General features: G+C 47.1%; 2 protein-coding genes across 8 annotated transcripts in view; one reads left to right on the forward strand and one right to left on the reverse strand.

The window, feature by feature from the left end:
• Nucleotides 1-22,553, forward strand: part of LOC135917950 (alpha-(1,3)-fucosyltransferase 7-like) — a 171,547-nt gene that overhangs the window by 24,704 nt on the left and 124,290 nt on the right. For 3 of the 6 annotated variants that reach the window (XM_065451589.1, XM_065451591.1, XM_065451590.1), the window contains exon 1: nt 666-1,231. The exons of 2 other annotated variants lie outside the window; for them this stretch is intronic. The gene's annotated coding sequence lies outside the window, so the exon portion shown is untranslated. Of the gene's footprint in view, nt 1-665; nt 1,232-22,553 lie in introns of those variants that run through there. One more of the 6 variants, XM_070525859.1, reaches the window with a different exon arrangement.
• Nucleotides 4,142-22,553, reverse strand: part of LOC135917951 (uncharacterized) — a 58,436-nt gene continuing 40,024 nt past the window's right edge. The window contains exons 1-3 of one of the 2 annotated variants that reach the window (XR_010569474.1): nt 18,008-18,238; nt 17,783-17,930; nt 4,142-4,382 (exon numbers count right to left, since the gene is read on the reverse strand). Coding sequence is in view for 1 of the 2 variants with exons in the window: in XM_070525862.1 (XP_070381963.1) it covers nt 4,301-4,382; nt 17,783-17,930; nt 20,945-21,036 (322 nt within the window). In the remaining variant the exon portion in view is untranslated. Of the gene's footprint in view, nt 4,383-17,782; nt 17,931-18,007; nt 18,239-20,944; nt 21,037-22,553 lie in introns of those variants that run through there. The other variant, XM_070525862.1, reaches the window with a different exon arrangement.

The raw sequence follows: 22,553 nt of genomic DNA on the forward strand, positions 1-22,553 counted from the left end.
TAGGGTTTGGTCCTTAGGCGACCAGCTCGAGCCTCAAATAGCAAGGCACTGCCCTTTGTGTTATCGTGCAGATTTTCCCTACTACTTTCTTTCTTCCCATTCTTGAAATTCTCCATGGTCTTTTCTCTTGACATTTTTTTTTTGCATACACTTCACTGTCTCTGTTGTTCTCACTGCATTTTTTTTATTGAGTTCTGGTTGCATATTATACTTTCAATCGCTTTGTACGAGCGAACTTTCTTGTCTTTTTACTTCATTTTGTGAAGTGTTCACTTGTGCACTTAGCCGCCCATTTACCTTGATCCGTGTTACTGACTCTTCAAAACTAAGCAAGGAGGCCCAGCACATGTCACTCTGCGCTGTCTCATTTGTGGTTTTACCGTGGGCTCCCAAAGCACGCTCTGCTTCCGTCTGAACGCCGCTTCAACGTGTTTCGAAACGGTATCGTAACGGCCGGTACAGAGCCCGGAATGACGAAGCGGCAGTTTGTCGTCAGTGAGTGGCCCGTGTCATTGTGACGTCCGTAACATGAAGTTTGCCGTTTGGCTTTGCGTCTTCGGCGTTCTGCAGTGCCACGATCGTCGGAGACGGAAATAGTACGTTCCAAATCCCGCCCTGCGAATAACCATTAGCACTGTCCCATATTTTTTGCCACTCGCGAAGCCGTCACATCTTGTTAGCGCCAAGCCCGGAAGGCAACGGTGCCCTGACCGCTGATAAGGCCTAAAGATTCGCGCCGGTACTGTGCGCGATAAACGAGCAGACTGCCTGGCTGTTGCCATGGCGACGACCGAGACCGTTTCAGTTCGCTCTGCGTTTCGCTGGCGTGCTGCGCCGATTATTCACTGGACGAAGCTCCGTCGTCGTCGGTCTGTTTTACGGGCAGCCTGAATATCTGAATAGCGTTCGTTGCTACTTGTCCGCGCCTGAGGTATGTGTATACCCTTACGCAGCGGCCACGGCGGTGATCCACCAGCAGCAGAAGGCGGCTGCAGCGACGCATGTTTGTGCAGACGACAGGTTTTTTCATAAAACCGGTGTGAACGAGTGGGCCGCTTTTCCTAAGAAGCACTGGAAGCGTTGTGTTTTGCTACCTTTGCCGGAACATTTCGAGCATGAATATATGCGGTGATAGTGCTCCGGCCATTTGACCATAAGCAAGTGGTCCGAAGAATCCTGGGCCTGTCCTCTCAACTTACCAAGTATACTGAGAGACAAAGGACTTCGAGAGGTAAGTTGCGCTGGACGCATGCTTTGTCTTGAACGCCACTCTTCCATTGTCGCTACGACATCGATGATAGGAAGATTTCAGAGGCAAGCGAAAACAGCTAAGTAATAGTGTTGATCTCAAGGACAGCAGTCGGATTCCTAGGAATAGATCGTTGGCTTGGCACGCAAAACCTGACAATGACGAGAGCGGGCAGGAAGCACGCCGTCTTCCGTCGTGCGCGAGGCACTCAACGTTGCCAGGCAACAGGGGGGGGGGGGGGGGGGTCTTCCACCACTGCTAGGTCAGCTGGTATACGCCCCCCCCCCCCCCCTTCTCCCGTAAACGGGAAATGTGTCACGAGCGTCAGTCCTTCCCCTGGTTCTAGCTAGGCCAAACTTTGTGAGGGGGAAAAAAAAAGTAAATAATCAAGATTGCTTACATGACAACGGTTTTTTTGATGCTCGAGGGGAAACGCGATCGCGCTTGTCTGGTGTGCACTCGACAAGCACAGGATTTTCTGTGCAGGTGCCAACGGTAACCAACACCTCTTGCATTTATTTTTTTTCAGGTAATTTTCCCGTTTCATATTTTGTTTTCAACGTCTTTCGGCTTCTAATTTTCTTGCGACATATGTCCAACTCATCTGTGTGAAAACTTATCTTTTTGTGTTCAAGATGAGCGAGGCAGCATGCATGCCATGGCACGCGGCTATATTGCTTTAGCAAAACATAAGTAGGCGGAAAAGTCACTGTTTTTATGGGCAACCTATCGCACAGCAAGGCATTCCATACACAATACAGTAATGTAGAGCTGAGTATCTCATTAGTCAGTACAAATGGGAGCATTCTGTACTACGATCATTCATACGTAAGACAGCTTCCTACGTTTTCACATGGACAGAAAATTGCTACAGAGACTATGTTTGTTTGCTGGGAAAAACACAACTCTACCAAAGCAATTTTCGTCGCAACCGTTATTTGTGAATAAAAAAAGATTAGCAAGAGCAGGGGATCCAGATTTTTCGCATACCAGTAACAAAAACTTCAGTTTTTATTCCATACAACGGGGATGTATATACTTGCTAGTCCGAATATTCTATACCTAGTGAATTTTCGGCATAGCTGCTAATGTGCCAATAAATATACAGAACTATATATTGAAGCTGTCTGTAATCTTTAGTCATATAAGGTTTTTTTCGCAATACAACATGTAAGACCACTAGAGCTTCATTCAGATCTGTAACATTGTGAACACGGTATCAATGCGAAATTACTCGTGAGAATATTGCAGATGTTTCTTCAAATTTGTGATGCACTTCATTTGTTCTATCGTCATCGGGGCATAAATGGCACAGTTCCAAGACAGTAACAACAAATAGCGCTAAGATTTTTTTTTTTGTTGTTGTTGAGAAACCTTAAACGCAGGAGAAGCTTGTGTCAATCGGTGGTTGATCGTCTGTAGAGCTTGAGCAAGGAAAGACTGATGCACAAAGGTAATATTGAATGCGTAGCTTCGGTACATGACATATTTTCTAAAAGCAACGTGAGTCGGCTGCATTCAGTGCATCAGGACAACCTGCTCAGAACAATTCTCTTTTGGAAGGTTTTCAATACCTTCCTCTAAAACTCTGAATTTACACTGCACACTTTCTTTAACGGAGCCTGTAGAAAGGTGTACGATCAGTGCATTTTATCAATGTTGACATATGGGGCAGAGACTAGGAGACTGACAAACAAGCTTGAGAACAAGTTAAGGAACGCGCAAAGAGCGATGGAACGATGGTTGCTATAGGCATAACGTTAAGAGACGGAAATAGAGCGGTTTGAATCAGAGAGCAAACGGGTATAGACGATATTCTAATTGACATCAAGAGAAAAAAATGGAGCTGGGCAGGACATGTAATGCGCAGGTTAGATAACCGTTGGACCATTAGTGTTACAGAATGGGTACACAGATAAGGTAAACGCAATCGAGGACGACAGAAGACTAGGTGGAGCGATAAAATTAGGCAATTCGCTGGCGTTAGTTGGAATCGGTTGGCGCAGGACAGGGGTAATTGCAGATCGCAGGGAGAGGCCTTCGTCGGGCAGTGGGCATAAAAAAGGCTGCTGCTGCTGCTGCTGCTGCTGATGATGATGATGATGATGATAGGCTTAGTTACGTGCGACCTTTTTGACGCATAGGACAGGTGTCAGAGCGATGTTACGAGTTTCATCACTGCCTGGACGTCATCTGTCATGAGAATTTCGGTGCCGACACAATAACGAGGCGAAAGCATTTCAACTTTTCTAGAACACTCGTTTCTGGCACAGCATTGTTTCTCTGGTTGTTCAGATTATTCGTGACTTTGCCGAAAGGAGACCCACCCCCCTCCCACTTTTGTTATATCGGTGAAACTACTGAGGAGTGTCGAGCAACATTAGTACTTGCCCAACGTTACTGAAATAGGCTCAAGAAAATTCTAGCTTCCCAAGATCCACGTATGGCACCTACGTAATAATCTTTGAAGAGGAGAGGGCAAGCGTGGGAGCAATGATTGTCTGCACAAAGAATACGCTGCGCGATGTTTATGCAAATATATGTATATGTCGAAATATTTTATATATAGATAGGCTAACCAGGAGACCACCCTAAGAGCTTTCGAAATTGCAAAAAGAATAAAATATGAGTAAGAAAATTTTTCTTAATTTTCAAGCTTTTGGAGCTTTCCTTTTGGAGCGGGTTTTCTCTCACGTTGCTTTTTGAGATCCAGATTGACGTAATTTATGTGCACCATAAGCCACGCATAGCAGAACTACTGCAGCAGGCCTATGCGAGACTTATTAGAGCAAACGGTTTCTTGTAGTAGACTGCTGTCTGGCTTGTTGTTCAGTGCAGTGAATACACCGCAGCACTGCTCGACAGCACCAACGTGCTCTGGAAAATATTTATTCGTGTCCTTTCCTTCCTCTTGCGATAATGGAGCGTCACCTGGCACTGCAAGAGTTTTTAGAATTCCGGTATCACATGATACGTCAACTTATCCAGTGCTTCCCTCGTGGTAATCTTTCGGCGCGGTTTAACTTCGCTGACTTGCGATACCTTTGTGCATCATCTCTGAGTAGTCTGATGATGCCTGCGGTCTCTGATGAGTATATTTCTCGCTTTTTGCTTCGCTGCGGCAGTGTAGAACCTGTAAAAACACATACATCATCACAACATATTGTCAGGTTAGTTGGAAAACGTTTGCCAAAGCGGCACATTGTGTAAAAGAACACCACACAGGCACACAGGACAAGCGCAGCGCTCTATGTCGGAGTATCATGTTCCATTGGCAAAACATGCGTGCCATATGACATCGCTTCACGTTTGTGGAAACTCGACATAAAAAGCCTGTTCATTATCAAATTTCTAGTGTACACGATAAAAAACGGAACTGCTTTCGTAAAATAGTACTTTTAATCCATGCAAGTTAGTTCTATTATATTCCATTGCGGGATTTCAATTAGAAATACGCCCCCGAAATTTAATAAGCAACGTTCCAAGTTTTAGTGCTGCTATGTATTCATGTGACATGTTACGCAATTCTGGTTTTTAAATAGCTGGCTAAGAATACTCGGCATCAGTTCTAAGAGCTAGTTTTCTTGACTACGAAAGGTTTGATTCATCTTGTTAAGGGTTAGGTAATTGAGTGTTTTATTTACATTGGTTTGATTTTTATTCAAAATAACCATAAGTGCAAAACCAACTCCCATTTTGTTTTTTTTAAAGCTACCCGCCGTGGTTGCTCAGTGGCTATGGTGTTAGGCTGCTGAGCACGAGGTCGCGGGATCGAATCCCGGCCACGGCGGCCGCATTTCGATGGGGGCGAAATGCGAAAACACCCGTGTACTTAGATTTAGGTGCACGTTAAACCCCGGGTGGTCGAAATTTCCGGAGTCCCCCACTACGGCGTGCCTCATAATCAGAAAGTGGTTTTGGCACGTAAAACCCCATAATTTTTTTTAATTTTTTAAAGCTTCTGGGCAACTGAGCACTGCAATTTTCGCTCCGGAAGAATTCCTGCTATGAAGCGGCAAACCAAGCTTAGGGAGAGGAGGGCAGCGCGCAGCAAGAACTGGATTCGCCGTGTCGTATCAAAGCGCCAAGCGAGGCTCGACGTGAATTCGCTCACCGCCTGCCCAAACTTTTTAGTTTTCAGCTTTTTAGTTTAGCCTATAATCGGGAACATCGCACACGAGCGAGCGATAACGATAAACTGACAAGCCCGCGTTTTCCTGGCGCATGCGCAGCAAATTTCGCTGCGTAACGTCACAGGGCACCCGGCGTCGTAGCAAACGACAAGGAAAAGCCGTGCTCATGGCACTTGCGCCGTCCCGTGCCAAGTACCGCTTTGCACGAAACACATTACTACAATTCAATTACGGCGTATTACGTGCCAAAACCACTTTCTGCATGATTATGAGGCACGCCGTAGTGGAGGGCTCCGGAAATTTTGACCACCTGGGGATCATTAACGTCCACCTAAATCTATGTACACGGGTGTTTTCGCATTTCGCCACCATTGAAATTCGGCCGCCGTGGCCGGGATTCGATCCCGCGAACTCGTGCTCAGCAGCCCAACACCATAGCCACTGAGCGACCACGGCGGGTACATTAAGTACAGAAGCACAGGTTGGCAACCACTAATACATTGTGTTCCTTAGCTTAATTGATCAGGGACCGCTGTTCGACTCCAATAGTCGGCACAGCCGGCCATGACAAGGCCTACGTATAGTCCCTTTCGTTGACGTGGACCGAGCAGAGGCCGTAGCCGTTATACATCTGTTCTCATGTCAGCCCCGCCAGAACTCCCTATTTAGCGTCCTTTCGCCATATGTCCCATATGAGGAATGGGCAAAATACCGCGTGACCATGATTAAAGAATGCTTAAAAGCGAAACTAAAGTTCAGAGTACGAAGAAGCGACTAAAAAATTCTGCCCTTCTACGCAAAGGTTGGAAAGTGAAGCGAACGTACGTCGTCATGTAGGTAAGTCGAACTTCTTGTAATTCCAAACGCAAACGGATCACTGCTACGTAATTGATCTTATGTTTAGTTCTATCGTGTTCCTGACCATCAAAAGTGGCAATGTAATAACAAAAAACTGATCCGCGGAAGGCACCCCAGCGTAACCAGTTTGTACAGCAAGCATTCAAATACCTTCGGCAGATATAAATTGGAAGTTTTATACCCGTGAAAAAAAAAAATGGCTGTGGCTTAGCTAAGGTTAAGCCCAGGATGCGAAGCATACTAGCCTTTATTTTAGTTGTTGAACCACTGTTTAGCCTGGTGAACTGCTGTTCCTTGGCTATATTTGGTTCGGCTAGACGAAGAAACAACTCATGCGTTACCCTGCTTCGCCTTCAAGAGTGGAACGCGACAGCGTTCCCGTCGACCCGCCAGCGACTACGCGCCCCGCATTGGACGCGGTGAGCGTCGAGCAACGCAGCGTTCGGCGCGGCAACGAAATGTGCGCCTGAGCAAGCGTCGCACGCCTGAGCCTTAGAAACAGCTCGTTTCTAAGGCAACACCGCATTCACTAGAGGCGCTTTTGTACCGCTTTGAAGCATCGTACTCGTGGCTCAGTGGTAGCGTCTCCGTCCCACACTCCGGAGACCCTGGTTCGATTCCCACCCAGCCCGTCTTGCAAGAGTTGAGCCAAAGCCACTTCTCCTCTGTCGTGACGTCACGGTGTCACGTGATTTCATGGTCACCGCCGCGCCTGAGGAGCTGGGTTGAGCCCTCGTAATATGCTTCGCATAAAATGAAGAGCACCCGCTAACATATACTGAAGGGAAATTTCCGTCAGCGCACCAGCTAGCACCAATCAGCCATGTAGCTTCAGTTTCTCAGAACACTGCAGTAAAATGAGCCGCGCCAAACCAAAAAAGATATTCACTCGAAAACAAGTGCGGAAGATCTTTCGTTTCGTCCCATAGCTGTTTTAAAAAGCACAGCGCTTGCTTCTTCATAATGACTTACCTCTTACCTCTCGTTAATTGAGAAACGGAAAAATTTCGCCCTTGTGTTGCTCCCCGAGCTGCCACATCACGCAGCCGCGCAGCAAGCCTTGCAACCTTTCCCCAGTTTTTCCGACATTGCCAGAACATTCGCAGGCGCAGAAACAAAGTTTAATATGCAGAGCATACGGAAAAACGTGCACGCGCAGATAAAGCGGCCGCAGCAGACGAACAAAATGGCGGCCGAAGCGATGAGCGGAAACGCCTCCCGTTGGCGCAACAAGTGAAGCGACCGAATAAAGATATAAGATGCCGAAAAAGAAAATATCTAAAACCACATTTTATTTCTACATAAGATTGCATCACTTAACTTTATCGTTATGTAGTTTGAAATGATAAGGGTACTTATGCAGAACTTACTGAATTTTCCTTTGGCTACCAGTGTCATGGCGACGCTTTATTGTCAATGCCGAAACTAACCTCACTGCTCACCCACAGGTTCTACTGCGGCAGTAAGTGCGCATGCAGCGGCAGCGTGCAGTTACCCGGTCGTATTTTGAGAGCCATCTGCGTTAGGGGCAGAGTCTAGGCACGTCGGCGGTCGGTAGCTTTGTGCGTGCTGTGTGTTCTCTGCGCGCACTTTTCGTTGAAGCAACAGACGACACCAATGTCACTTCGCTCGCTGCTGCTGCCGTGTTTCCTCACGCCAACGATTTGACAGCGAGTTTCCGCGGTGATCGAGTCGGATGTGTTCATGTTTTCTCGTGCGCGCGGGACACCATGCTTGTTAATTTGGATAGTGTGCCTATGTTTACAAGTTGATGCGGTCGGTAAAACTACTACCCTTACTTCGTATAGCTGTTCACTAGTTTGCTATCGCAACCGATTCTTCGCCTTTCGGGTGAAACTGGGAAATGTTTTTTTAATTGTTCTACCGTTCTTCTTTCTGATTGCGTCTTGGTCGGTACCCCCCTGTGGATATGGGGCGCTGTCTACAATCTTCATTATATACACGATAATTGTTATTATCATCATTAGGACCTTCCAGACGCATTATTTAGCTTAAGCATAGAGTGTTGCTACATCAAACGCGTGGCAGCCGCCCAACTGCCATGCACCAAATGACAGTCGATTTGTGGCCGTTGAAGATGAACCAAGGTGACATTCACCCAAGGTAACCATGGAACTTTTTGTGCACAGGATGAGCGGGAAGAGGCAAGCCGTCTCGTAAAGAGGCGAAGAAGAGGAAGACGGGCTGGAGGGAGTTTGATTGAAGCGGGCGAAATCTTGGGCCAGTGCGAGTTACCGGGTGGAGCAATCCAATCGCTGCAGCACCAAGGTCGAAAGGTCGCGGATATGGCAAACCTGCTCTTCCTTGAGGTCGGGGTAGACGTAGGCCAGCAGCAGAACCTTCCCAATGGCCCGAACGAACCACTGCCGCCCATTCCCGTCCCCGGTAACGCCGATGTATTCGGAATCGAACAGCATCATGATTTTTGGTATATGTACCAGATGCCGAGAGGAGACAACTCCAATGCGGCTTGGATCATCGCCAGGAGAAGAGGCGCCGTCACCGCCGTCGGCCCCCTCCACCGAACGGGGTCTCCGAACTGACGGGAAATGAACTTGCAACCTTTCGAGAGGAACTTCTACCGAGAGAACTTCAGGACGGCGTGGCGTTCTCCCGATGAGGTGGAGCAGTACCGCAAGGAAAACCGCATCACCGTGAAAGGGCGTGGCGTGCAGATGCCATTACTGCGTTTCCACGAGGCCAACTTCCCCGCATGCGTAGTTGAGGCCCTTGAGGCGAATGAATACAACACCTCCTCGCCAACGCCGGTCTAGGCGCAGTGCTGGCCGGTGGCGCTCAAGGGAAGAAACCTTCTCGCCGTGATCGGAGCCGGAGTCCAAGGCAAGACCTTGGCTTACCTCATTCCGGCAATCGTCCACGTTGTGAAACAGCCTCCCTTGCGGACGCATCATGGTTTTCTAGCCCTCGTGTTGACACCGACACCAGAGAAAGCACGCCATATCCAACGGCTCGTGGGAAAATTCGAGAGCCACACCAGCGTTCGCGCAAATTGCGTGTGTTCTGACGGCTCGAAGGATCAACAACTGAGGGATCTCCGTCGCGGTTTCGAAATCTGCGTAGCGACGCCCGGCCGTATCCACACGTTTCTGGAGGAGGGTAAGCTGGACCTAGCGCGGTGTACGTACTTCGTGCTGGACGACGTGGACCGCATGGTTGACATGGGGTTCGAGCAGCAGATCCTCTCCCTCGCCAAACACCTAAGGCCCGATAGGCAGACCCTGATGTGGATGTCTAGGAAACCCAAGGATTTGTATCGGCTAGTCGACGCCCTTCTCAAGGACTACGTCGAGGTCAACGTCGGTGAGTGCCGGACATTGTCAGACCGTGAGGACGTCGAGCAGCTGGTCTGCGTCTGTGCCGAGTCGGAGAAAGAGGCGAGATTGGTGGCGCTCTTAGAGGACATCCTGAGTCGGCATGAGGATGCGGCAGTCAGAAAGGTCATCGTGTTTGCCGAAACTAAGAAGCGGGTGGACGACCTGGTGTCCAAGCTGCGGCTCCGAGGCTGGCCCGTCGTCGGCATTCACGGAGGAACGACGGAGCGCGCCCGTGATTGGGCGGTTGCCGCCTTCAGCCGAGGTGAGACACCCGTGCTGGTGGCGACCGACGTGGCCGGCCGGGAGCTGCCCTCGGACCGCGTACGCTACGTGGTCAACTACGACTACCCGAGTAGCGCCGAGGCGTACGCACGCCGGATCAGCCACGCATCGCACTTGACGGGCGAGACGTGCACGGCGTACACGTTTCTGGAGCCGGGAGCCAGGCGTTGCGCCAAGGAGATGATCGGGATTTTGCGAGGAGCAAAGCGAAAGGTCGACCCCGAACTCTACGTCATCGCCAAGAGGGCAAATCAATTCAACTGACAGGGAATCGCCCGCGGTGAGACCCTCTTCACTACACCGTGGACTGGTTGACGCCAGTGCGAACAGTATTCTGCCTGGCAGAAATATTTCCCAGAGGCCGCCCATAGTCTATGTATGCTTGAAGCGAGAGGAGTAAAAAAAATTGTGCTGTGTTATGGAGGCATTAAATATTCGTTTGCCTTGTTTTGTGGCAAGGTGACCAATTTTCCAACTTGTTTTTGGTGGGTTCACTTATCACAGATCGGACGCGCCAGATTATGTCCAAAGCAGTAATTTGGCAGTAAACGAATTCACTACGTTAGCGGTAATGGTGTGCAAGATTTTTTCCCGGATGGATATTGCTCATTTCTGTTCCGTTTCCCTGTGAATGCTGTCGTACAAATAGCTTTGTTTAATTACGTAGGTGCTCCTTGATTTTCAGAGGTTTCATGATGTGGTTTCTAAGTTTCTATGGTTCCGGGTCTTCTGCGGTCTGTAGCATACTTCAGCATTTTTGCCACACCATAGTGCTTACAGAAATGTGGACCAAAGGTGTGACAAGCACGGGTAGTTGTATTTTTCTGTTAGCCAGCTGTCCTAGCTAAACATCGAAGGTAATGCTGGCGATGTCTCCACAATGGCATGGCAACGACGGCGTAAAGGAGGAGATGGGGGGATATGGAAAGTTAAGTTTTGATCTTTAGATGGCTGTCGCCAGTGCGAGAAGGTAACGAAAATGCAGATGTGCCTCTTGCTGGGAAAATATTTTTCGAAGAGGTGTGCGCGCATGCTGCGAAGTTTCCTTCTCTCCCTCGTTCCTTCTTAAGTTGCCTTCCCTGTTTCCCCAGTTACAGGCAGCCGACGGCTCCCAGCTTGGGTAACCTCTCTGACTGTTCCTTATCTTTCTCTATCCCCCTTTTTAATGCTCGATTGGCAAGCGTACGAATAAAAAGTTCAGGTATTTGATACTTCTTTCTCATCATTGTACCGTCACCGTCATCGTTACCAATTTGTCTTTTCTCTTAGTCACATTTGTGCGCTTGTCGTCACTGTTGCTCTAGATCATTGAGGACCAACAACACCGTAAGCTGAACCTGTGCTTTCGGCGAGTTTTCCGGGCCCAATAAAGGTTGGCCTAAATGTCCTCCACAATGGGAATTGCGGTGTGAAGCAGCAGTTAGACAAATCTTAAATAAGCCTGATAGGCTCAACTAAAGGCTGGGTGCAGCCCACGATATTGACCGCACACCCGCGCATGAGAAGCAGAAATAAATGTCTGTAAATTGCGCGGCAGGGCCGTCATAAGCAGTTATCTTGTAGTTTATCTAAGCGGAAAGCAAGCCAGTTACGCTTATATTGCACCATTACAAAAGCATCCCGTTTGCACTACAGATGTCCCGCTTTTACCCTTCCTGCAGCTAGAGAGAGAGAGAGAGAGAGAGAAAGGCAAAAGATATACAGGGAGGTTTCGTGCAGCTAAGTGTTGCTAAAATTACATAGCTTATTGTTTATGCCTTCTATACTAAGCAAAAATTTAAAAAAATAAAAGCCATTCCTCTGAAAAAGGTTCTTTTTCGACTGGAATTTAAAATTAACCTCGATTCCATGCGGGTTCCAGGGGCATCCGCGAGGTTCCTGCTTAGCACGGTTTCAGTGTTCCATTGTATACATTGTAGTCCCCCCCCCCCTTCATTAAGATGCAGCGTAAAACACTCGATTACCTGTTTGATTACTTTGTATGAACTGGCTGTGTCACAGCTCTAGCTGTCATTCAGACTCTAATGCACATTTTATGCAATGCGAAAAGTAAATGCATCACTCTTATGTTTGGAGAACATGTACTGAAAAGTGAAACGTAAAAGTGTCAAGTTGCGCAATTTTTTTTTTCATTTCCAACTGCCCTCCTTCTCCTATTACCTTTCCCTCACCTCTGCCCCTATTTTGCAGAGTGTCATGCAGGTGAACACTTGCGCACCTGCAAACTGCTCTGCTTTTAAATAAAGAGCTTTTTATTTCTCACGTCAATAAAGTAGCTGGTTACATTTAGTTGATTGCAAACAATTTACACTGGTTATAGTACAGTGCGCGTTAGGTTATGGATCAATTGTGGAATCACAAGAATTTAACGAGTAAGTAAAAAAAATGCAAGTCTATCACGGTGGTAGACGTGTACGTAATAAGTGGCCATGTCGTTCTGCTTCTAATCATAATGTGGTAAGTTCGATTACGAAAGTGAATAATGCTTGCGTACCAGGATCTAGGTGCACAATAAAAAAGATAGAGAGAGAGATAAAAGCGGCAATCGATAAAAATAATCCAGAGCTCTCTACTATGCCGCGTCTCATAGTTCCAGCGTTGCTTTGGGACGTGAAACCCTTTGAATGGTTCAACATGTTCTGAAAAACTAACGTACTTCAATTACAGTGGACGTTACCCAGCAGTACCAGGTAATCGATAGATTACAAAAGTACAAAGACGTAATTGATCAGGAGCAACTACGTGTAACTAGAATTCATAAATGTGTGTTGCTTACTCACATCGTGTCCGCCTGCTTGCAAAGCGAATTAGTTCAAGATAAAGGGGAAAAAAGCAAGTCACCTGCCTTGTGAAAAGAGGGTCAGTAGGTTTATTGCGACATCCGACTGTACAAAACGCATTTTTTCACGGGGCTGCTATGTCGCAATTTGTTCTTAAGATTTATCCGGATCTTCTATTTCTTCTCATAACTGTTTCTTCTCATATCTCATAACCAGGACAACATACAGGAAACGGATCCTTAGGATATTTGCTTATTTGCCCTGGCGCTGGAGGACAGCTGCGAATGAAATACCAGAAAAACACAGGATGAGACATCCACCTGAGTTCTCCAAGGTTCATCTTCTGTCACAAAGCATCAATATACAGTTCAAACACTAATATTTCTTGTAGAGGTGCGCACTTTAACATTGTTTTAGTTAATCCGCTTTCGATGGCGTAATAGTGCTCACAGGCTCTATGACAAGTAATAATGGCAGGTAGATTGTATTCAATACATAGTTTTATCCCGGAGAATCGCCGAGTGAAGTCCCTCCACACGTTAAAATGAGCACGTTTCATCATCCGCTGCCCCCAAATGTTCTTCGACAACAAAATGAAAAGCCTACCTTGAGCGAGAGGAAGTGAGATTGCCGTTGGGTTAACAAGTAGACAATTTTGACAAACAATTTCTCTTAGGACAATTTAATGTTCTCTCACTATTGTTTGTGACAGTACGAGGAGCCCTATGTGTAACGTCTGGGGACCTTCCTGACTCCCCTTTCTGAGCTGTCTTGCGTAGCCGCAGACAGGAAACAAAAAATCCATTTAATATTTCTTCATACAACGAACGGCCACCCTATCCCCGTTTTTCCTATCGCGCTGCTTTAGTACAGCGCCTCGTCTCCTTACGTGCACTAATGCAAAACTTCTGCAACCGTCTACACGACATGCATGTCCTCGGGAAGCCTTTAATAAGGACGCTTGCATGGCCGAAGCACAGTTATATCGAATGCTGAAATCAGCGCACAAACGCGACGAGGTAGCGTGTTTTTGCTACCGCCGAAACACAAAGTTTAATTGAAACAATAATGACCTAAAACCATGATTACCATTTCCTCATACTGAGATGATAATAAGGTAAGGTCGAGTTTTATCAGTTCTCGTTTCTGACGAATCGCGATCGAAGTGGACGGCCTGATCGCCGCCATGTTGCTGCGTTAGCTACGCAAGGCAAGCAAGGCCCGCGAAAGCCTTGTCGTAACTTCAGCGGGCAAAGGTAAACCGCAATGATCTTCATTGCGTTTGTCGCATGTACATTTCTTGCTAGCTATATTACAGTGCACGCGAGAACTTATGTTACACTAAAATTCTAATGACCTTTATTTTCCCGCTTAGTTAGTACTGGGCGTCACGCGACAGTGGCTTGTTTAATTACCTATATAGTTTATCATGTCCATAAAGGTATCGCTGTCGTAGGGAATACCGGTTTATAGGGGACGTTTGAGTTAGTAGCCGCGTTGATGGGGCCACTTTGTGGTGCAGAGTTTAACCAGACTCGACACAGTTGGTGGCGAACGATATTCTGCTTAGCTGCTAATGTGAAGCGTCGGCAGCAGCATGTCGTCCTTTTTTATTTTTGTTCTTCCTTCGACAAGAACATTACGTAACATTTCTAACGCGTTCTAGTAAGATAAAACTTGACAAGATCTTGCTAAAAGCGTTGCTACTGCCATTAATGCCTCCTGCAACTACAGGCGTGTGGAAAAGAAGGGTTTGCCTAAGGGTCCGAGCCACTTCACATAAACATGTCGGTACTTCCGCGTTGACAAAATTGAGCGAGCAGTAAGCACATGTCCTCGGCAGCTTGCTCTGGATATGCCCTTGCTGGTAAAACAGTATTCTGTAAAGTGTAGTAAGTTCACTGGCAAGGTAAAACTAATTCTAATGCGTAAGGATTTTTTGGCTAGCTCCCCAAGCCTGTCCCACGAAAAGTGTAATGCCCTGTATTTGTACCAGAGTGCGTAATTTGCAAAGTTAAGACATATAATCGTTATGATAGTGTAAATGTAGATTATTGGTACTTTTTGAGTGATAAGAACAATTTAAAGCAAAAAATAATATAAAAAAAATACCCATAGTGATGCATAGGCCTCCTTAGAAAATGCATGGCGAAGCTCATAGCAGGGGTTCGCCAACTGTAATCTGGGGGTAGTTCAACTGTAATTTGGGGGTGGTTCAACAGAATTTTTTTTGGGGGGGGGGTCAAATTGAAATTTGGGGCGGGTGAACTTTATATTTGGGGGTGGGCAGACTTAAATTTGGGAGTGGGCAGACTTAAATTTGAGGGTGGGCAGACTTAAATTTGAGGGTGGGCCAGCTTGAAATTTGGTGGTGGGTCATGTTGAAATCTCGGAGTGGGGCATGTTGAAATGGAGAGGGGGGGAGGGTGGCTAAGCTAAGATGTAGGGGTGGGCCGTGTTAAAACCTGGGGGCGGGCCATGTTTAAAATCGGGGTGGGCAAAACTGAAATCTGGGGCCGGGAAAAACTGAAATCTGGGGCCGGGCAACACGGAAATTTGGGCGTGGGCCAACTTGAGTTTTTGGGATGGCCCGATGTCCAATTGAATGCTGCTGAGCGTCCTTCGAATTATGAACACCTCGCGGGCAAGCGAGCGCGTTGAGACGCTTAGCGCGTTTTCATTGTGCCTCGCCTATGCACAGTAAGAGCACAGGCAAGACCTTGCCAGGACAAGGAGCGCGCGCATAACACAGGCTTGCAGGCGTCGACCGACAGCTTTTGCTGGTGGACTGGACGGAGAGCCAAGCAGGCCCAGGGCCTTACTTGAGCCAGATCCATCGGCCACCTCCCTTTCCCCCTTTCAATAAAGTTTATCCCCCCCCCCCCCATCGAGGCCGACAGCGAGTGTGACTTGCCATCGCTGTGATGCACTCTCCCCTCACGCAGCGCCTAACGCAAGGTAGATCCGAATAGGTCGCGAAGTATTGGGCGAAAAGCGGTTCAGAACAAATTGTCACCGACATCAGCAAGGGTGGTTATGGGAGCAGCGATTGATGTGCGACTATGTTTGGAAGGAACAAACATTGGGAAAGAATAAAATGTTTCTTTAATTAAAACGAGACACAGTTAGATTCATTCATCAAAAATAAGATTTCTAATGAACTTTATATATGCGTGACGAGTAAAGAAAAGACAACTCTACTTCATTTTATCATTATCAATAAGTACCGTTTTTCAGCGCCCATCCTAAGAGGGGGTGTTGTCGCCGCTATCATTTGCAATACAATGCAGATCTTCAAGTGTGTAGACAGATGTGCTCGTAAAGTTCACCTGTTACTATACGCCCCCTCACACGTTATCCTGTTTTCCTTGTCGACGTTTGTTTGAATTTTGTGACGCGGACAGGTTTATCGTTTTTTAATGTGTGCAGTAAAAAGTAGTGAGTTACGACCGCCAGATAATTGTTTATTAGTTTTCGTGCGACTGCGCTGGCCGACGGGTTTAGCGTCCGACGATAGGACCAGCACTCTACGCCTAAGCATTTCGTCGCCCTCCAAAGAAAGTATATTCTGTTCAGGGGTGCAATTTCGGCATCCGTACGGCTGACCTTTTCTTGCATCGCTTTCCGCGCTGAAAGCTCGAAACACCCATGAAGTCAAATGGCGGGGCATTTGAATAAAAATGGCTGTGGCTTAGGTAAGGTTAAGCCCAGGATGCGAAGCATACTAGCCTTTATTTTAGTTGTTGAACCACTGTTTAGCCTGGTGAACTGCTCTTGCTTGGCTATATTTGGTTCGGCTAGACGAAGAAACAACTCATGCATTACTGCTTCGCCTTCAAGAGTGGAACGCGACAGCGTTCCCGTCGACCCGCCAAGGGGTGTAAGACAATGGGCTACAGGGCAGCGACTACGCGCCCCGCATTGGACGCGGTGAGCGTCGAGCAAAGCAGCGTTCGGCGCGGCAACGAAATGTGCGCCTGAGCAAGAGACGCACGCCTTAGAAACAGCTCGTTTCTAAGGCAACACCGCATTCACTAGAGGCGCTTTTGTACCGCTTTGAAGCATCGTACTGGTGGCTCAGTGGTAGCGTCTCCGTCCCACACTCCGGAGACCCTGGTTCGATTCCCACCCAGCCCGTCTTGCAAGAGTTGAGCCAAAGCCACTTCTCCTCTGTCGTGACGTCACGGTGTCACGTGGTTTCATGCCGACACCGCCGCGCCTGAGGAGCTGGGTTGAGCTCTCGTAATATGCTTCGCATAATACAGCTCTAACGGTTTCAAGTTTCACGCCTTTGAGAACAAAATAACGCGTTGCATTGTTTTTTCTTTCGCCGGAAGTGTTCGCCCCGCACACAGATGGCGCTAAGCCCCATGAACCGCCGATAAACCGGTATGTTTTGAACGTATGGGCTTCTATGGAAGCGTAATTCGCTGCCAGGTAAATTTACCTTACCTAATGCGCTACTGCGGCAGCTGGTGTTTCCTTTCGACCGCTCTGCTACGTCGACTTGCGCTGGTGCCCGACATTCCCGTACAATTCGTACGATTGCATTGAAGAGGCCGGATGCGGCGAGAAAATCTGGCAATTGTCTGCTAAAGTTTAAGCATTCTTTGCCACCGAAAACGCCATGGGCAGACACACCTAAGCTCAGAATATCAAGCAAGCAAAAGTAAGCAAAACTGAAGTCTTTCCGTGCCAGACAATGCTTAGGCATTAGCAGATAATTCTCAGAATTTCTGTGTGTTTTTAGTTTTAGCCTGTCTGTAAATTTCGCGATATGTACGGAATACTGCAGACGTGAGCAGCCGTATTGGGAGTGGCATCTTATGTCACAGGGCTTAACCAGATACGAGATGGATTGGCTGTTTCAGTGACGAACCTTATTCTGTTTTGCTTCTTGCGTAAATAATCGGCGGAGACGTAGTTCTTAGCATGAGGTCCTTTGTTTGTTTGTTTTTTCCTTCGGCTATAGAACACCCATGCGATATGAAAATGTTTCCCAGCGTGTTATGGCTACAGAAAACTTCACAATAGGTCGCAACCAGAGAAGTTACTGACGTCAACGTTTGCGGTATGCCTGTATACGGGCAAGCTAAAGCTCTCTGATGTGCTGCGCGTACTCACGTTTGTACGGTGAAATTTCCATTGATGCACTGTACAAGCTCGCATGGCTCATTAGCGGCTGCGCTTTCTACGTTGGGTCCAGTTTGTCCGGTTAGTCCGCGCTCTCCAAATTCCGTACGAGCCTTGATCTCCGGTGCTTGACATATATCTGCGAATGCAACATGTGCGGTACAGTGATGGTTGGCGGGGGTCCGTGTATACGGTATACTGTTTCCAAGTAAGCACCATCAGTCATCATGAAGGAATGAAAGCGGCATCGAGGTGAGGGCAGTCGTAGTGCCTGGACTGGCACAGTCTGCGCTGGAGTCCTTGACGCGCGTTGAATTCTGTGCTGCACCTTGCTTACGCTGGCTTCGGGGTAACTATTTGTGTCGCTGCTAACACTACGCTGGCACATTAAACAGCAACAGTTTTCAGCTGCAGACATTTGCCACAAGTGCATGACGTTGTGGTTCATCCACGTCCTGTCCTACAACGATGACCCCGTAAAGTTCATAGTGGACACACGGCAGCGCGAACTGACGGGGGTTCGAGATGATAAGGTGACACACACACAGCGCGCGCATGTGTGCCGCCTTCTCGCCTCGTCATTGTCACTTCGCACTGTTGTGCGTTGACTACGAATCAGTACAAACTAGCCCACGAACAGTAACAGTAAAGTTCTTGCCATGTGGGAAGTTTTTAACGTTGCATGGGTCTTTCACTTCGATACTGGAGGTGCGCTGGAGGTCTTTTAACCACGCAGTTTTTTTTTTTTTTGCTTCTAGTAAAACATTTCGTCGAGTAAAGGTTACTGGAATCAGGGCGAATAATAATGACACGTGTACTTGTTTGCCTTCATCTGATTGCATGTATGCGCGACGTGAATGGCGTAGAACTTTGTGGAAGGCATGCGGGTCCCAGCGATTACTCTGGAACATTCGACGACTGATCTATAAAAGCCGACGCGCTTGACCCGCTGATCAGATTTCCACGACCGCCGATCGTGTTCGCTGCTACCGTTGTTCTTCGAGTGTAGCGTGTTTTTGAGGGCACAAGTTCGCCCAATAAAACGCTCGTTTCGTTAATCACAGTTTTGCTGCCTTCTTAACCGTCACTAAAACGCGACAATATGTAATCTCCTTTCATTACGAAATTCCACAGTTCAGGAATCGTGTTTTATTTCTTGTCAGCTCTAGTGGCACTCACGGCCCGTTGATCTTGCAGGAAGTTTTCGAAAATGTATCGAAAATTTAGCTAAAAATAAATAAACGGTATCCTCAGAATTGCTTCTACCACCGAAGCGTACCTATTAAAATGGCTTGACGTTGTAAGTAAATTACCATTTATGAAAAGAAAAATTACTGTTTTTACTTATAGACGCAGACGATTGGCGAAATCTGTCATTCGGAGAGCTTATAACTATCCCCAGACATGCAAACAGTTAAAGTTACCGCTGCTATAATTTCGGACACTCAACGAACTCCGAACAATTTTACGTAGAGAGAAAAAACAGAACTGCCGAATAGAGCAGCTGCCACGCTCTTAGAAGGCGCCTATGAAGAACGTGACTGTTAATGCCTGACGGACGGGTGAGCATGAAACGAGCGTCGTTATAAAGCGTGATAGCATGAAGCATGATCGCATGAAGTGAACGTCGTTATCGTTATCTCTAACAGCGTCCGAACAAAAGCTGATATCGGTAATAACAACAAAACATTGCTAATACTGGGTCGTGAGCATAACACTAGACCAAGCCAAGACATAGTTTAACCGTTTATTCCTTACTGCCATGTTGGGCTGCTGAGCACGAGGTCGCGGGATCGAATCCCGGCCACGGCGGCCGCATTTCGATGGGAGCGAAATGCGAAAACACCCGTGTGCTTAGATTTAGGTGCACGTTAAAGAACCCCAGGTGGTCAAAATTTCCGGAGTCCTCCACTACGGCGTGCCTCATAATCAGAAAGTGGTTTTGGCACGTAAAACCCCAAATATTATTATTATTATTATTATTATTATTATTATTATTATTATTATTATTATTATTATTATTCCTTACTGCCATGAAGGGGTAAATTCTTGTCGAAGAAGGTGGTCTGGCCGCTGCCATGTTGTTACGTAATAACATAACCGGCGTTCGCCGGTTACGTGAAATATCCGCAGGCCGGAAACATCGCGCATGCGCAGTTGTGGCAGCCGGTATCGTTAACGGTAACACTGAGAACGTTATGCTAAAACACAAATAGGGAGTTTCAACTTTACGTAATACACTATACGTTACCGTGATACGTCAGACCGCATGAGTTCTTTGTATGTCCTGAGTTGCCTCCGGACTTTTTGCATCAGCAGACGCATCCTTCATCCCGTGGCGAATATTTGATTCGTGATTATATTAGAGTGTCGGCGTCATTCATAACCGAGCGAACGAGCACAGCGAAGGATGAAAGAGCGAACATGCATGGAGCGTATAGCGGGGAATGAAAGACTGGGACAGCGATGAAATCGTCAGGGGAAAAGCGGAGGCGGAGAGTATGGCGAAAGCATGAGAAGAAAAGCGTAGTGCCGAGCGAGACGGGCTCTGCGGTGACGACGGATGCGAGATGGCGCCAGAGTATCGCGCGGCGCCTGCACTGCAACAAAGCGCTGCATGAGGAGTGGTCTGTCTGCGGTGGCGGCGGCTGTGACTTGCACCCAGACGTCACCTGAGCGCGCGCTGCCCCTCGCGAACTCCCGATTAGCGGGGCAATCGCGCCACTCTTCGCTCCTTTTGCAACGTGCCGCACGAGACAGATTGTGTGCGCCGGCCAACATATCGCGAAATGAAAGCACTTATAGAGCGTCCGGCGCTCGAATTTCCAATTAGGGAATATCGCAATCGTCGGTGAAGTTTTTTTGTTCTCGGAGAACCGCATGTGGTCGGTAGTGGCGTTGCGTCGCGTTTCTCCGCCGCCGTGGCTAGTCTTTACATCCTTGGATGACGACTGCGGCGTGCGTTTGTCGCCGCAATCCGCGGCACGTGTCTTATAGAAATGCCTTATCTGGATCTGGATTAGTTTTTAAATACCACTCATTAATAAAGTTGTGGGCGCCGTACGTACTTATTTCCTTTATCGCGCAAACGTTGTGCTGTTAAAGAGTTTGTTTTCAGCATTGATTTGAATATAATAGCCGGCAAAAACTTACCCTTCCACTCAGTGCAGTTAGTGCGGCAGCATTCCGGGAAAGGGGTCCGAGGCGGTGAGGTTCTTACGCAGCCTGGTTTAGGCTCCCCGCATCTGAAAGCGATAAAACACTTCTGCAACCATAAGCTGCGCATTCCCAAATATTAAATGTCACGTAAGTAATCGCACTAATGCTGGGCGATACCAATGTTGGTACGAACGTTCGATTGTAACTATCAGCTTCAACAGGTAGGGCAGCATGTTGCACTCCTGTAACGCGTGAAAGCAGAAGCCAGCTTCACACATGGTAGTGCATTAAGTTGTACGACCGGAGTGGCCAGTCATCTTGCAAGAGATATCGAGTCGCAATGTGAAGCAAACGTATGACGCTGTAGGTCGACCTCCTACGTCGCATGCGAGCACCTAATGCACTACGTAAAGGTTCTTTCGTTCTTTATTTCGTTATGTTTCTTTCCGTCTTCCTTTTCTGTTGCTTTCTTTCGTTCTTTTTTCTTCGTTCTTTATTTATTTGTTCATTCGTTCGTTCTTTCATTCCTCCGTTTCTTCATTCATATTCAGTAATTGCATCTTTGCTTGCTTACGCGAATATGGGTCATTCCCGATTATTATATTTTTCGCATCACCGATTTTTTGCATCACTGGACTAGCCGCCGCCATTTTCGGATATGAGCCACCGCAACGAGCCACTTATGCTTCCGTCTCAAAAGAAAAAAAAAAAAAGACATAAAAAGACAAAGACCGTTATACATGAATCGACTCCAGAGAAAATATCATTGCCTAGCATGAAGGCACGACTTCAACTATAAAATCAAACATTTTGCACCCGCGGTGGTGGTACGGTGGCTTTTGTACTGCAATACATTGCAATATCGGACTTGTAGCCGGTGAGTTTGCTAGGCACGTTCACTTGGAGCTAATGGAGAATTTGACACCAGTCTCGAGATATGCGCAATCAAACTTGCGTAAAAAAAATGCACCGTTGTTTTTTTCGCTTGCGCTATTTACAAAACGCCGTTTTAGCAGTCAAGCATAAAGTTACTTAGCTAGCTAGTGAATATTGTCGCAGTGATTGGGAATGAATATCGCAATCTGTGCAACAATATACATTGTGCAATTGCCAATGTATGTTGCCAAGTACAGCAAACGTATGTTATACTATCATGTCATCATGAGAATTCTTCCCAAGGAGATACGCCTGACAAACCTATCAGATGAAATTCGTAAGTTGCGATATTTACCGTAAAAAATTGCAAAAGGCTTAAGCGCTGAAATTTTGGTGAGAAGTCTACGGTGCATTCATATTTCTTGAGAAAGTAATCTAGCCCTTTTCGAGTAAATAAAGTTGGACTAACATTATGCTGTCTCCCACAGGTGACGTCGTAAATGTACGTATAGTCGAAATAAAAAGCACCCGGTATATACTTCATACTGTCAAAATGGAAAGTCTAAGATGGCAAAACTCTAAGCAAAGCACGCGTTTGATTTGCGCTTATAAAGTTGTCGGATACAAATGACATTTCATGTGACACTGAAACAACAACCATCTTTTACGTTTTCAGCCAAGTCGCTTAGTATATTCAGCAGAGATAAGAGTGCGAGTTAACGTTGTT

This window comes from Dermacentor albipictus, chromosome 9 (assembly GCF_038994185.2).
Source record: "Dermacentor albipictus isolate Rhodes 1998 colony chromosome 9, USDA_Dalb.pri_finalv2, whole genome shotgun sequence".
Taxonomy (NCBI): Eukaryota; Metazoa; Arthropoda; class Arachnida; order Ixodida; family Ixodidae; genus Dermacentor; species Dermacentor albipictus.